At 32.7% G+C, this 14869-nt stretch overlaps 1 protein-coding gene and 1 non-coding gene across 2 annotated transcripts; one reads left to right on the forward strand and one right to left on the reverse strand.

Annotated features, from left to right (window-relative positions):
* The first annotated feature begins 11787 nt into the window (after window positions 1–11787).
* Trnak-uuu (transfer RNA lysine (anticodon UUU)) lies at window positions 11788–11860 on the forward strand. The gene has a single exon. It is a non-coding gene; the product is annotated as a tRNA-Lys (tRNA).
* Window positions 11861–13148: 1288 nt separating this feature from the next.
* LOC135119610 (ATP-dependent Clp protease proteolytic subunit-like) lies at window positions 13149–14417 on the reverse strand. The gene is made up of 9 exons (XM_064044015.1): window positions 14343–14417; window positions 14225–14290; window positions 14062–14133; window positions 13899–13995; window positions 13659–13845; window positions 13533–13582; window positions 13419–13474; window positions 13258–13359; window positions 13149–13206 (listed from the first exon to the last, which is right to left on the reverse strand). Exons 2-6 carry the CDS (start codon window positions 14240–14242, stop codon window positions 13540–13542), a joined length of 417 nt encoding a protein of 138 aa, XP_063900085.1. The 5' UTR covers window positions 14243–14290; window positions 14343–14417; the 3' UTR covers window positions 13149–13206; window positions 13258–13359; window positions 13419–13474; window positions 13533–13539.
* Between the last annotated feature and the right edge of the window lie 452 nt (window positions 14418–14869).

Below are 14869 nucleotides of genomic sequence, written 5' to 3' on the forward strand. Positions count from 1 at the left end.
TCATATTAGTTGTCCCTTGCCAAAGCCAAAAAACTGAGCTTTTCCCCGTTGGAGGTGCGGAGTATCGATCCCCGTGCCTCTCGCGTGCAAAGCGAGCACTCTACCATCTGAGCTACACCCCCATGCTAGGAGGGCTCTCCCTATATTACTTTAAGGTATTATGGTATCCGATGTTTAAATGTACATGATGCTTATTTTTTTTTAATGGTAACAGACTTTTAACTTTACCAAAAAGGTATTAAAAACTTTCCAGATTACTTTTAACTTATTAAAAAAAGAAGTTATTAAATAAGTTGGCATATTTTCAATTCAGATAATTTTGTTCAATATGCGAAAAGGGTATAAGTACTTGATTCTTTGAAAATTCTGTGGGTCTCGTATCAAAAGTATAAAAATCAATTTTATTTAAAGTACTAAAAATCACATATAAAATCATTAAAATTAATAAAACCGTTGATGTTCAATAAAAGTTCATGCTGATAGTAAAAGGTATAAATTTACTTCTTCGTTTTACCTCTAAATGAGCTAACGTCTAAATGCACTTGCAATCTATTGAACTTTTTTTAAATAATTAATCGAATTTTATATTTTACAAAAGCTAAATTATGAAAATTTATTAATTTAAAAAAAATATCAGACATCCAACTTTTTAATCTATTGAGTTAACAGGTTTAGAAAAATATAAAGAAGGGTATAACTTGGAATGCCATAATAATTTATATGCACCCCTGGAGGTACGACACCTAACACTGCAAAACGACGATTTTTTAACAAAAAGAACGTCGTACTTGAATCATTCTAGTCCTTCTACCCATATAATAAGTACAATGTATGTCTGCTTTTTTGTAAGAACCTTAAAACTACATATTTGTTTTCACGTGACACTGCAAATGAGTCATAATTAAAACAAAAAAGAATAAGGACCAGGAAACTAGGGAGCATACGGTTATAATTTCCTTTTATTACAGAGCTAAAGTGTACTAAATTAAAATTTTTAAAAGGTTTCTGAATCTTTAATAGAAAATTACAATCTTAACTTTATTTAGTTTACATTTCGATGACTAACTTACGAACTCCTTGCTACCTCAACAACTAATGGCCAATTGGAAACTCGGGACGAAAAACGACCATCAGGTAAAAGATTAAATTTCTCTTTTTTTAATAAGTTCTGTCCCTTCTCGCGTAGCATAAAACTTTGGAAGCAATGAGAGGTAGTGAAGGTTCGTAAGGACTATTTGTTAATAGTAATTACGTTGCCCGCCAGATTTATATGAAAATAAGCGCTAGACCAATTATTTCCCTGCCCTCACGCAACCCTATACTCGATAATTAGAGCACATGTTGCAAAACATGTCAATATTGAAATACACTTAAATTCTTAAAAGGGGCTTAAGAGATCATAAGTTAAGCTGTAATGACTGGGAGTTGACGGAATAATATAAGGAATTAAAAAAAGTTAAAAACTCAACCTCAAAAATGACGAAAACATATAAGCAGAAATTATACTAGAATATGGTAGTAGTAACACGACTAAGGTACAAATTAGAAACAAAAATAGGAAGCTAACTTAGAAACAGGATTAAATACTAACAGTACAAACAGAATTATAAATAGTAGTATATGGCGAGTCCTAGCCGGCAGAGGAAGTCAAGTAAACTTTACGAAGGTGTTATTATAAGATTGGTCGTCACTGCAACCAGGTAAGTTTACAATTAAAATCATGTAATTATTAAAAATACATCAAAGTTGATAATTAAAAGATATGTCTAATAATTGCGTCTTGAAAGTTTTACTAATAATATTGATATGAGAGTACGAATAAATGAATCCTTTGCAGATGTAGTCGTTTCCGTACATAGGTTCCATATGTATCCATTTAATAAGATACTATATAAACTGAAGTTATAAGTTACTTAAATGGTTATGGGGGTAGAGTTTGTGTATACTTCTTAGCGAAAAGTAGCACTGAGCTCGAGTAATTTTTATTAGAAAACATTTAACTTTCTCAGCAAAAAAAAAGTTTTTTTTAATCATACTAATCTATTTTATTATTACTGCTATTATTTTTATTATTATATTTTATATTCTTTAATACTTTTTAATATATCCATTTTTTCCCTTCCCCCTCCCATATTCTTTCCTCCCATGGAACTCACTGCTACTTGCAGCAAACAACAAGAACTTATCATCGTCTTTGTTGGCCGCTAACAAAGACCTTAAGAAGGAGTTAGAAGTTTCAAAAAAAAAAGTATGGCAATTTGAAAGAATAAAAAAGGTTATGGTAAATTTATTAAAAGAGGGAAAGAATCTGTTTAGTTAATAATAATATAGTTACTACCGTTCTAACCCATATACCGCTCTCCAAACTTTAGGAAAGCTCGGAAATATAAAATAAATATATTAGAGGATAGCGAAATGTTAAATATTATCATTGACAATGCGAATAATATTGGTAAATCTAAAAAAAAAATTGACCACAATTATAGTAATACAATTTGTACAAATAATAGTATTAGTAAGGAAATTAACTTTAAATCTCATAACCACTGAAATTATAAAATAGCAATAATAGGTATATAAACTACGACAGTACTAATAATAAAGATATAAATGAAACCGGTAATAGTAATACTATACGCGATAACAATGGAAATTAAAATTAGGATGATAATAATATTACATTTCATTATAAATGGAATTAGATTAATAACTTTAATAATATTAGTAATCCAATTATAGTTGAGGTTTCACCCGTTACTATACGCAACATGAATGACTGGAACAAAATTTCCTCTTTAATTAAAAAGAAACCTATCAAAATTTCGGAAACGAAGAGCTATAAGCATTGAATGATTTATACCCTGGTGAGCAAGACTAGAGACGTTTAACTTCTTTTTTAGCTTCTGAAAATTAGTATTACACTTATCGTCTCCCTTCCGAAGAGAACTTTATGTTGTTTTTGACGGTTTATTTCTTGAAATGAATGTAGAGGGAGTTTTAAGCAGAATTAGAAAATCAAGACTTCCATCCCACTGAAATTATCAGAATGAGAAAATGTGATCTTAACAGAACATCTTTGCCCCTCGGATTAGTAAAAGTATCCGCAGGTACTATATTGAAAGTCAAAAAAATTGGTTATATTTCCGTTTTAGTGGAACCTTTAAAAAATATGGCAAAATTTTTTGGTAAGTAATGTCGATATCAATCATTCCAGCATACCTATAAATTCTGCACTTCTCAATATGTGTGTTACATGTGAATAACGCCATGATTCTGCCCTAAACCTATAGTAAACTGTATGTGAGCACATTGCAAACTATAGAGGTTGTCTGGATTACCCTAAATTGCGCCTTTTAGAAGAAACCATTATACTGATAACCCTATATTTCAAACTCGGTAGAACGTGGTATCATTTACGAAAATCTACGCTAGTTTCGAAGAAATTATTGTTAAACAAATAGTCAACTCTTTATCTTTAGCGATAAGTACTCATATATCGAATCGATTAGTAATTTTTTTAAAAATTCTTAATTGCAATGAAACCCACCAAGTAATATGCATCATCTTAAAATACTCTCCTGGAATGTGGAGGGCATGCGGTATTAAAAATGGAGGCTTCGGAAGTTGTCCAATAGAAGTAATGTTGACCTCCTTTTAATAAGAGAATTCCAAATTAAAATCTGCAGTAAGTTCCATATGCCAAATTATAATTTATATCGACAAGCTCGGGAAAAATGGAGGTGGAGGCGTAGTTATTTTTATTAAGTAGCATATAAAGTACTCCTTATTAAATTTTACCAAAATTTAAAAATCTAGAGCTACCGGTGTTTGCATCAATAAAAAAAACTTATTTCAGCGAATATGATTTCATGTTATACGTCTCCAGGGAAAGAATTATTGAAAGAGGACTTAGATAAATTATTTAAAATTCTAACCCTGGCATTGTTGTGGAAACCTAAATAGCAAACATTCTTCTTGGAATGAAAGGAAGAACAATCCAATGGCAAGATCCAAGAACATTGGGCGGAAAATAGTAGGATTTTTGTTCTAGCCCCCCTTTGAACCCATTATCGCTTAAGAAGAGCCTCCGTTAATGAGTTAGACATAGCTTTATTAAAGAACATTTTCGTTCCTGTGCACATTATTAACCTTCATGAACTATCATAGATAATGACCCTGGTTGTTGCTGGTTGTAGATTTAAGTCGGGCCAAAACAGAGAGGAGCCTAGAGGTAACCAATTAGAACCTTTTTAAGAACACAGTGATTAATAATTCACCACTCTATTCGATTCCTTCTGTTCGTCTGAAATTGATGCTGCTCTCCTTTCTTTTGAAAACACAATAAATTATTCAGTGAACTGATCAACAACTCAGAAAATTGTGAATAACTTTAAATAAATCCTTCCCCTTCATCTTAAGGGACTCATTAATAAAGTAGAAGATTAAAATAAAGCATTACTGAAAGACAGGCCCCATGTGCCTAGTTAGCCTTTTTACAAAAAATAAGTAATCCAGTCAAACGCGAACCAAATACTTTTTATAACAACCTTTGGGATATAAAGCTACGATCTTTTAAGTCGTCCAATAATTTTATATGGAAAATTGACAAAATCATTCAAACTCAAAGAAGAATGATTGATATACCACTTTTTAACAATGAAGGAGACATTACTTTTTCCAATTAGGAAAAAACCAACATATTTGCAGAAAGCATATCCCTCAGCGCAAGACCTCCACTCTTTTTAATAATACAAATGAATATTTTCGTGCATAACCAAATACAATCTTACTTCAGCAAAGACGCTTTACCTATCTATCTTCAGGTTTTTATAAATGCAAAGGAGGTTCAAACTGAAATCGACTAAATATTAATAAAAGTAGTGGGGGTACTGATAGTATATCAAATCGAAATGCTAAAAAATTTCCCTCCAGTCTATTGTGTACCTTTCGTCTATCTCTATTCTTTATCAGGGTTACTTCCCTACAAGATGAAAACAATCAGAAGTTATTTTTATGGAAAAAAGTAACCTTACTAGCAATTATGCTAAAAATTATCAGACAATTAGTTTACTTCGCTGTGTTAGCAAAATTTATCTGAACCCATAATACTTCCAGATTACAATTATTCGCAAATCTTGTCCCTCCACAACACAACAAATTTTAAGGATCGTGGAGAGCAATACAAAAGCCTTTAATTACAAAAAAGCAACAGTTATGGTATCCTTAGGTAATAAAAAAAAAAGCTTTTGATAGAGTCTAGCATGAAGGGCTTATAAATTAATTATATACAAGTTACCTGGAATACTTCATACGCGTGCTATATACATTTCTTTGCAATAGATTATTTTTTGTACAAATAAGAGAAGATTTGACCCCCCAAAGGACTCTTAAAGCATCACATTTACTATTCTCCCTGTTATACATGCTATTTTTTCCCCTTCTACCAACAAAGTCTCCCTAGCTCTATACCCTGATGACACTGCCATATTGAAATCAACTGCATTAGCTATTAAATATGCTCATTTCCTTTATACACTTGAAAAATGGTTTGCAAAGTGGAAAATTATGATAAACCCTAAAAAATGCCATGCGATGATCAACTTATGAAACAGAAAAAAGGGATAATATTAGAACTTTACCGCTATCAAGAGCATCTCCTCCTTGGTGCAATGAAGTAAAATACCTTGGCGTTATTATTGACTTTAGATTTAAACTGGAAGCCTCATAATAATTATTTGTTAAATAGTTAAGAATTTAGCTTCTTCTTTTCATCTTCTAGGAAAAAGAAGTCATTTATATTCTTTAAAGTAAACTCCTTATATATAAATCTATTATCAGACCTATTATTAGTTACGCATCTTTCTCATGGCCTCACAGCTCGACCGTGTTTTTAGGCAGACGTTAAATTCCTCAAAACAAGCTCCTTAAAATGTTTACACCTTAATTTGTGCAAAATTCCCAACTACATCATGAATGTGAAAATAAACCTCTTTTGCTTTACCTTAAACGGAAGATTATAAAATGTTTAACACAATATGAAGAACACCCCAACAATTTAATAACTAATACCTTGAACTATACTCCCACACATTTTTAAATATATACAACCTAAAACTCTTGAATCGGTTTTAGAGAAACAGAGTATTGTAACGGCTTTAGAAAGTTTTTAGTTGATAAATAATATTCTAAGTTTTAGGAGAAATGATAAACGCTTAAATGCAAAGGCATCGCTGTCTTTATGTGATGAGTGATGACTCGAGAAACCTTAAATTTGTAAAGGAGGTTACTCTCCTCAACCCTTTCCGTACTGAGAAAATATAGATTTAAGAAGTTTAAGTTATGGCAGAATATAATGACGGTAGTATGTCAATTCGATAGATAAACAAAAATTATGTATGATTTTTTTTCTATTAATTTCCTTTTTTCTAATTAGGTTTAAATTTTACTGTAAAAGCATTAAGACATTATACAGTTAGCTACAACCTCAGTTTTTGCAGTAGTGATATTGATTAAATTTTCCCTATTCCCTTTTGACTTAACAGAGAGTTTATAGCAAATTAAGAGGCGTATCATAAATTAGTCAATATTAAGCCCGAGAGACACCACTAAAAATTTGATAATTGCAAGAAAATATAAAAATAGAACGAGACCTATCTTTAAAGTTGTGCTGATCAAAGTTTTAGCCTATAACCATTAATTTTAGGCAGCTAGTTGTCAAAATATATTAAGAAAAATGCTTTAAGGTAAGTCGGAGATTTTCTACAGGATACATAATATAATTAAGACCAAATTATATTTTAAATAGTAACAAGGTTTTAAAAATAATGACTAATTGTCGCTTCCCGTTATAATCTACTTGGTATAAGAACGTAACACGAAAAACCACGTAAAGATCAAGATTTATTAGATATCATAGCGATTGGTTGCCCACGCAATTTATAAAAAAGTTTTCTTAAAAATGAATACTAGCAAGAGAAATCAACTTGCGCCCCTCCTTGCCCTCTACTTATTACTACAGATTTTCTACAAATACTAATTATATATATATATATATATCAGACCAACAGATGAGAACCATTCTATAACAGAATCTTAACTGAAACATACTCTAACCGGGAGATGAACTTCTGAGTTGGTGGAAAACTGATTGCCTCGGGTCGAGGAGTTAAAAAAACAAACTTCAGGAACAAGCTTATCAGAAAATAGATTTCTACGAATGACGTTTAGCTAATAATATTACTTTCGGGAGGAGAAAGCTGTTAATTCCCCCTTTTCCATGTGCTGGACCGTAGGGTAATATCGAATACGAAAGAAGAATTTTTTCATGTTAGATGTATGGCTGCTATCTTTTTGCACTGCTGCTGTCTTTAAAAAATACTGCGAAAAGCATAATTAAATCTTGTGAAGTTTTCGACTAGGCAGAGCTCTTTGTAGCAAGCGATCAAACAGTTTCTTACCACACAAGAAAAAAGCTTCGTGAAAAGAATTTTGTTTGTATTATTTAGAGATGAGGCTCCAAACCATACTTTTTACATTTCCTGGTGGACAACCCCTCTTTGTTGATTAAGCCTGGTTCTGTAAATGGTTGCCACACCAATTTACATACTGTGAAGTGGTCATCAAAGCAGGGCCTTGATTTTTAGTGTTGACGACTTTCTTAAGAAACTTTTTTTGATAAAATTCTAGGTTCCATTTGGATTATTGCTTATTCTATAATTTCGAGTTTGTTCTAAGGTATTCATATTTAAACAACTAAGAGTGTCCATCAGGGTTTTGTTTGTAGGGATGTCGTACATGTAATTACTTAACCAGAAAAATGCGAGTTGGCACCGACAGGAATCGAACCGGCGACCATGAGATTGCGCGCCAATGCTCTAACGACTGAGCTACGGACAACTCATATCTTCGGCGGATAAATTACGTAGACAATTTTTGTTTGTGTGTCACTAACCTCTTCCTGGGCTTCTCAGGTATGAAAGACTTATTTGGCACTTAAATCTTGCTTCAGAAAAAATTACCAAAGAAATCCTCAAAGTGGTATGATAAATTGTCTCCCTAGTCATGTTGTCAAAAGCTTCTTCACAGTCTTTCAATCTCAAAACAGGAGGTGACAGGAGGTGAGGGGCAAAACTTGAATTCCAGACCAACAGTGGTTTTTAGATGTTAAGGTTTGTATTTCTCGTGAAGTGTAAGACCATGGAAAGCATAGTTTTTAACATATGCTTTAGTGACCACAACCTTTTCACTGTAAATATTAATTGGACAGTTTTCCTCCAATTCTGGAACACCTTCTTTCTTAAATTAGATTAGAAATAGGAATATAATTTTCTAAACTGAAAAACTAATACTCGTGGTATTAATAAATTCAAACTATTCTTAATTAAGAAGAACAGTGTAAGATTACATCTATTTTTTATTGAAAAAAGTTTCGCTGAAAGGTATCCAGAGGATTACAGATTTTAAGAAGGACTAAAAATTTCAAAAGTATTATGAAATTTGCTCCTTTTTGTTGCTCTGGACTTCTTCAGTAAAATTTGGTGTTGCTTATTCTATAATAACAATAACCACTCTGTAAAGAAACAAAGAAAAAGAGAAGAAGGCGACATCCAAAAAACTATCTCATATTTCAAAGTTGCTGGTTTTGGAATACATAAAGAAGTACTGTGCTTATGGCAATATAAGTGCTCACCTTGCAAACTCCATTAATGAACTGCTAAAAAATTTAAGCTATAACCCATGATATTATCTAGGGTACATAACTTGAGGATCTTCGCTTAAAATTCTGGAAGTCTTCGCACTAGGATGCGATAAGATTTTAATTAGGGTAACGAGTATATGCTGCCAAACTATCCATTATATTAGAAAGTAGACCCAGTTCTGGACGGCTGAGTGGTTTAATTTATATAAAAACACATCCTGCACTTTTTTTCTCGAATACCAAAAACTATATGATCTTGAGGCCGAAAGAGGTAATTAAGACAACCATGGTATGGTTAACATTTTTCAGTCTACAAAGCCCCCGACAAAAGATGGGAAGGGAGGGATATCGATACATATCCTTTGGTTCGACCTCAGAAATTATTGGCGGAGGCCTCAATTCCAAATATACTTGCACAAAGCCAACGGAGTTGTTCTTGAAAAATTTGAAGAGGAAAAAGTAATCCTTGTGATAGGTTTCGTTGATCCGACGCATCATACCACAAATTAGGTAACCGACGTGCTCTATATTGTCCTGGTAAAGAGCATTTGTGCTTCAATGTTGGAACTCTACTATGACCACAACCTGTTCTCATCACGCTTGAAGATACTAACAACAATTTACTAAAAATGGAAGAAAAAACGAATTAGTCTAGTTTTAAAAAATATGGAAGACGCCCTTTTTTATCAGGCAAAAGCGTTGCAAAACAAAATAAACTCTCTTTGCACTCATATATATTCCACTACGGAGGTCACCCCGTTCATTACCCCTTAATGAGGTTGATCTGCTTGCAGCATTCCTAAGCGCCCACTCCGCTTCCTTTTTCAAATTGTTAAGTACCCTAACTTTTCCGTTTTACCTAATATTCTCTATACTGAATATTACTGGAGTGATAAGTACATTTCTAACCATTTAAGCAAGCGGTTCATATGGTATAACTAATCTAACGCTTTTACAACTTTAATTAACTGCATTTACTTACATTGTTAAATCGATTTATGATGTTCTTTTAAGAACTTTTTCAGATTGCTGGAAAGTTTCCCATGTAACCATAATTTCAAAGTCGACTATACTTGGTCATTCGGTTAAAGATTATTGCCCTATAAGTCTGCTATCTTGCCTCGAAAAGCCGAGAAGCGCTTTTTATAAAAGGGTTGCATAATTTTGTGAGGTTACAATTTCTTATGTACAGTTAGGCTTTCGAAAGGGGTTATTCCACCAGTCAACAGATCGCATTAAAGCTACAATTTTTGAACTCTTAGTCGTTGAGGGTAACAGGTTGAATAGTTGTTAACGTAACTCAGCGGTTAAGAGCACTGACGCGCACACTCAAGACCGTGGATTCCATCCCCATCCGTTCCCCCCATCGCGACCCTCTTTTTCGGTCTTTGATGGTGGCATATATATTGCCCTCATAAATCCTAATAAAGGGAACCTTTGATAACATACGGCATAAAATACAAATTTTGAAAATGGCAATCTATAGTATTTTTCCATACCTGATACAACTAATTGAGCCCTTATTAAAAGATAGATATATTTGGGTCATGCTAGAAACCCTAATTTCCGATTCCCACAGGGCTCCTTTTTGTTTCTCTGCTGTTTTCCATCTTCTCTCCTGATATCCCCACAGTCAACTCTGTTTCCTGCGCAGTATAATGATGACACTACAATTTATGCAAATTCTAAATCAGTCTCGGTCGCTATAAATATATGCAATTATACTTAGACCTCCGTGAAAGCTTGTTCAAATCTATTGATCTTAAACTTATGACAAATGCAAGGTCTTACTGTTCTCGCGTAGAATGAAACATCGCCCGGCGAGCAACTTACGATTAATTGATAATGATTTCCTTGGTGCTTACAGGTTAGGTATCTAGGAGTAGTTATTGAGTTCAAGCTCAAAGGGGACGCTCCCTTTGAGTACTTAACTGACAAATTTAGATCTACTAGTAATGTTTCGTGCCCTTCACTATGCAATAAGAGAAAGTTAGATTTTTAGTAACAAGCTGCTGCTATATTAATGCATTTTAAGACCTTTACTTACATAAGCTTTCTTCGCTCATATCTACTCTTCTATGAGACAGTTAAATATTTTATATATCAAAGTAATTTTATCGATATTGTGCTAACTCCCCGTGGTTCCTCTGCATCGTGACTAAAATTTACTATAGAAGTGATCAAAAACTGCGCAGAAAAATACTTTCACCGGTCTAGAGCTCTCTCTATCAAATTGTTATCTGCGATAATGAGCTGCGACCCTTTGTGGTATACCAAATATTTAATAAAAATGTCTATAATAATAATAATAACAGTTAAAACACTAATAACTGATCATTTTACGTAATGATTAAAAACAATGCAACTACTAGATGATAACGTTATCCTTTTTACTTCTGGGGTTTACTCTCCAACAGTTTACTACACAAAGAACAAGGATTAAGCGGTATAAAGGACGTATATGCTTAAATGTAGCAGTTAAATAAAATATTTTAAATTTTAAATATTGGGTTACTTCTTAAATTGCAAGCTCGTAAATATCTTCAATATCAGCTACTCTTGTTTTTGTTTGTTAGACGCCTTATAGTATTGAAAAATGCTTTCTTTATATATATGTTAATGTTAATCGGAATAACTTGTATAAACTAGGTGACTAGTAAAATATCTTTTTACATAAACATTTTTGTGTATTAGGTATATTTTTTTGTCAACAATATGTTATGTTATTTCTTTCTTTATATTAAGTGACCTGAGCTGACTTATATTCAAAAAAACACTTGTGGAATTTGTCATTTACATTGAAGATTTGAAGTGTACGTATTAATTAAAGAATATATGGTCAAATAGCGGGTCCAACTTATAAAAGATTTTGAGTCAGCCCCATAATGGTATTATTGAATTCAAAGTTTTCAATTCATTATATATAGTTACTAAAAATAATATAATTAAGTGTTTATATTTAGTAAAGTAGGAGTTTGAGCTTATATATTCAGCATAATACTGCTGACAGTTCCAACAAAAGTAAAGTGGAAAGGTGATTTAAAGAGTTTTTGGTATAATAGAGATTTTGATAAGAGGCCGAGCCGGAGTCCCCTATAGCTCAGTTGGTAGAGCATTGGACTTTTAATCCAAGCGTCGCGGGTTCAATCCCCGCTGGGGGCTTCTCCTTTTTACTTTCTTCGAGTTCTCTATTTTTGCTTTTTAAACTTCATATAATATGTTTAATTAAACGTTTAAAAGTTTTTTTAACTACTCAACCGCGGCATTCACCTTAGATTTAGACCTTTCAATTCTAAAAACTAGAATGCTTCCTTTTTTTAAAGAATTACTAAGATAAGGCGAGGTGCATTACCATAAATTTAGAAAAACTGGTATACAATTACGGTATCCAACTTAAAGTTTTTTTTACTAAATTCCCTACATACCTTTAGTTTTTCAATATTAATTAATTCTGCGAGTACTTGGATTGGTTTATTTTTTATTAACTTCATAACGAATTCTTGCTTTTTAATAAATTGCTGGGCTCCACCAACTATAAAGCTTTAAATTATTAAAAAAATTTAATAGCTTTTTACTAACTTATAAAATCTACGCGACGAGCAAATGCCAGGAGTAGAAATTTACTTTGCATAACTGATACAAATTGCCTCTTTCTATTAACTTTCTATGTAACTCCATTACAAGCTTTTTATTGCCTAAGTTCAAAGGTCATATTCATTTTTTTGGTTTAAGTTATCGTTAAAACTCGCGTTGCATTTGATAGGAAGAAACGTTCCCTTCCACTTGGTAAAGAGTTTTCAACTAAAATAAATAGGACTTAGTTTCAATAATAATTTTCTTTAGGTAGACTCTCTTGTTTATTATAGAAATAAATCCAATAGTAGACTCTGAAGTTAATTAACACGAAACTAGAACACTTATTTATTCAAAGCTTTATAATTATTATCTACAATAGCAGAAAACAACAACGAAATTTTATGAATAAATCGTTCACTCAAGGCCGAAAACTTAACTCTTCTTGCATTTTATAGGCTATTAAAGTAAATAATGTTAATCTACGTTAGTTATTTAGAAGTTTACAAAGACGGAAAAAGTCGAGATAAAAATTAATTAAATTTCTACACTTCTGAGTGACTTTTGAAGAGATCAACGAACTAATCCAAATAAAGTGGATTATGCATAAAAAGGGGTTATTGCAGGTCGCTCAATACTTATTTAAACGAAGAACTTAAGCTTTATAAATTCAGTGCCTACGCTTGTCAAGTAGAGTAGCTCTCAGCTTTAAATAAAGGAGTACCCTCAACTCTGAAGTCGAGTAGAGATTATGGTAGCGTTACCTCTTTAAAGAAAGCCGGGAAGACATAAAAATCCTCCTAAATTTAATTAAACGTTGCATACACACTACAAATTTATACTATTTATTATATTTTTAATAAGAAAAGAATCCTTTCGAGTCATTTATTAAAAGACTACAGATCCAGCACCGTACGTTCAGTTAGAATCGGAGCCTTTATATAAAAAAAATTAAGTACAAAAAAAAGCTACTATTATAAGCTAACTTTTCCCGTCGTCATCGGATCTTTTCGTTAGTATTGAGTCGATCAGCCCGAAATCCAAAGCCTGCTGAGCAGACATAAAAGTATCTCGATCCACAGCCGCTTCTACAGACCCAAAGGGTAATCTGCAGCAGTTCGTGAAAAGCAAAGGAGACAAAAGTAACCAATAGTCTTCAAGTCTTGTCCAGTGTGGTGGACATAGAGATCATTGATCAGCGATCTGAACAGAAATTAGAAATCACCGAGAAGCTACAAGAGGAAGGCGCCATAAAACGGACCTCATCTTTAAGATTTCCTTCGCTTGAATGGCAATGTCACTTGCTTGTCCCTTTTGAAAAAGTATAAGTATAATTCTCGCACATGTTAGGGAAGTAAAATACAAGGCGGAAAAGAAAAAAACTAACGTAGGCGCCCCCGACGGCTGGTGGATCATCACTCGCGCATACGGCAACGCGTGCCGTCTGCCCTTCTCTCCGGACGTCAAGAGAAGCGAACCCATACTGCACGCCTGCCCAATGCACACCGTCGTCACAGCGGGTTTGATGTACTGCATTGTGTCGTAGATGCCCATTCCGGAAGTAATGCAGCCACCTAAGGCCAAAATTACCACAGATGCGAAAAATAAAAAATAAAAAAAATGAAACCTGGGCTATTTATATACATGCTAATAGGTCTATTAGGGTTCTCTGCCTCGAGATAGAGCAACTGGGCAACAATTAAGGCAGACGAGTAATCATCTACCTTTATATTGAAAACTAATAAACATATATTTCAAATGTTATATAATTAAAAATATAAAAAAAGTACTGGCCCCATCAGACATATTATCCGCTCTCTTAGTAATCTTGAGAAAATATCCGCATATCTTTCTCCTCTCGGCTAAAAGCAGAAAAAGAAATTATAAAAGAATAAATTTTTAAAAACTAAGTAAAGAAGCTAGTAAACAAGTCTTCTAACAAAGAATGCTTACCGTTTCCTCAACTACCATTGGCACAAGTTGGGTCAAGTTATAAGTTCCGACAAAATTTTCAAAGTTCTTTACTAAATTTATATACAAAAATATAGTAAAATAGGGTAAAAGTTGTAACCTTGCACTCAAGGATAGTAGGTCGATAGTAACTTAGCTTAAAGTTTACAAGTTTTAATTTGAAATTTTTAAGAAATAAATGGCGAAAAAACATTATTAATAATTTATCTATAAATTGATCCTTTTTATATTTCTGATTCACAAAGAAGGTTCATGATTTTTGCTTGGGAAAGCAGTAGGTTGTCAATTGTACAACCGCCAGCTGCGCCACAAACACATGACCATCCAGCACATTACAAAACATTCTCCTACATAAAATAATAGTAAATAATGCCAGTTCCTTATAAATCATTAAATTATACTTTTTTCAGATAACAGGTTATCAAAGTTTTTCGGGAAGAGCACAGATTAATACACAAGGGAGAACTGCTTTAGTGGAACGAAAACTTTAATTAGTGACACAGGAAAGTTGCTCTTTCTTTTTTGTTTTGTTTGAAAAATAATATTTAATAACTTTTCTGAAAAATTATAATGAATTAAACAATAATGAGTGTTTAATAAATAGTACTCTCGTTCAAAGCTTATTAT

Source organism: Zophobas morio, unplaced genomic scaffold (genome assembly GCF_036711695.1).
Source record: "Zophobas morio isolate AGI-343-1 ecotype UQ-CSIRO unplaced genomic scaffold, CSIRO_AGI_Zmor_V1 ptg000276l, whole genome shotgun sequence".
Lineage (NCBI taxonomy): Eukaryota > Metazoa > Arthropoda > Insecta > Coleoptera > Tenebrionidae > Zophobas > Zophobas morio.